The 1,075-nt window shown below is 34.3% G+C and overlaps 1 protein-coding gene across 1 annotated transcript in view; it reads left to right on the top strand.

Annotated features, from left to right (window-relative positions):
* The window catches only part of LOC105624126, a 15,702-nt gene that overhangs the window by 7,811 nt on the left and 6,816 nt on the right, over nucleotides 1-1,075 (top strand). Inside the window, exon 5 of the mRNA XM_012205486.1 lies at nucleotides 535-750. Within this exon, the coding sequence (XP_012060876.1) occupies nucleotides 535-750 (216 nt within the window). The remainder of the gene's footprint in view (nucleotides 1-534; nucleotides 751-1,075) is intronic.

Genomic DNA, 1,075 nt, shown 5'->3' with positions numbered 1-1,075 from the left:
AGAGAGAGAGAGAAAGAGAGAGAGAACTTAAAATTAAATCAATGATTAAGACAATTCAATATTAACAAATATTGAAACATACCGTATTTTTATTGGCAATTATTTATCGGCTTGTCATCATTGATTTATTTAGACAGATCACAAGACAGTAACCAATAATTATTATTGGCTTTTTTTTTGTTATTAAATTTAAGTAATTTAAATATTAGATCTCTACATGTTAAACATTCATTAATTAAAATTTAGAAAAATCGCGATAATTTTTTTATTTATTACTTTTCCTTTCTCATTTGTGATATATCTTTACATATTTATCAGTACAGATTGCATGTATTTGCTCTATTATTATCTGTTGTTGAACGTCACATCCCATTTTAAAAGCATAAATAAATCAATATTTTCGTGAAAGAAGGAAGAAAAGGCACAGCCAAACCAGTTAATTTTACCGTGTATACAAAGAAAAATGATTTGCAGAGACAATAATTAATCGCGAGTGTCTGACAAGAGTTAATACGGGTCTACTCTGCTTTTCAGGCATACCAAAAGGCGGTGCGTAACAATAGAGGTGACTTACGAGTCGCTCTTGCCGAATCCTCGAAACAATTGTCGTCACAATCTGGTCCACGGGTCATCCAGCACACGACTAGGTCAAACAAAGTCATCGACACCGAGAAGACCTTGGAGAAAAAGGAACTGAAGGCTGACGGATTAATCGTTACCGAGAAGAAGCGAACGGTCGAGCACGAAGAGGTAAGTCGCAGCAAAAACTGGTTAATATACTCATACCATCATTTTTCTCTTCTTGTCTCGATTTATCTTCGCTAGTTTTACGAATTGTAAGACTATTTAATTATATATGTAAATTATATATGTAAATATATAATTAATATATTTATATAAATATAATAACACACAAAATACACACACACAAACACACACACGCGCGCGCACACATACACACACACACACACACACACACACACACACACACACACACACACACACACACACACACACACACACACACACACACACACACACACACACACACACACACACACAACTACACACACAC

Source organism: Atta cephalotes (genome assembly GCF_000143395.1).
Source record: "Atta cephalotes unplaced genomic scaffold scaffold00073, whole genome shotgun sequence".
Classification (NCBI taxonomy): Eukaryota; Metazoa; Arthropoda; class Insecta; order Hymenoptera; family Formicidae; genus Atta; species Atta cephalotes.
The sequence above is the reverse complement of the archived record's forward strand: the minus strand, read 5'-3'. Positions and strand labels throughout refer to the sequence as shown.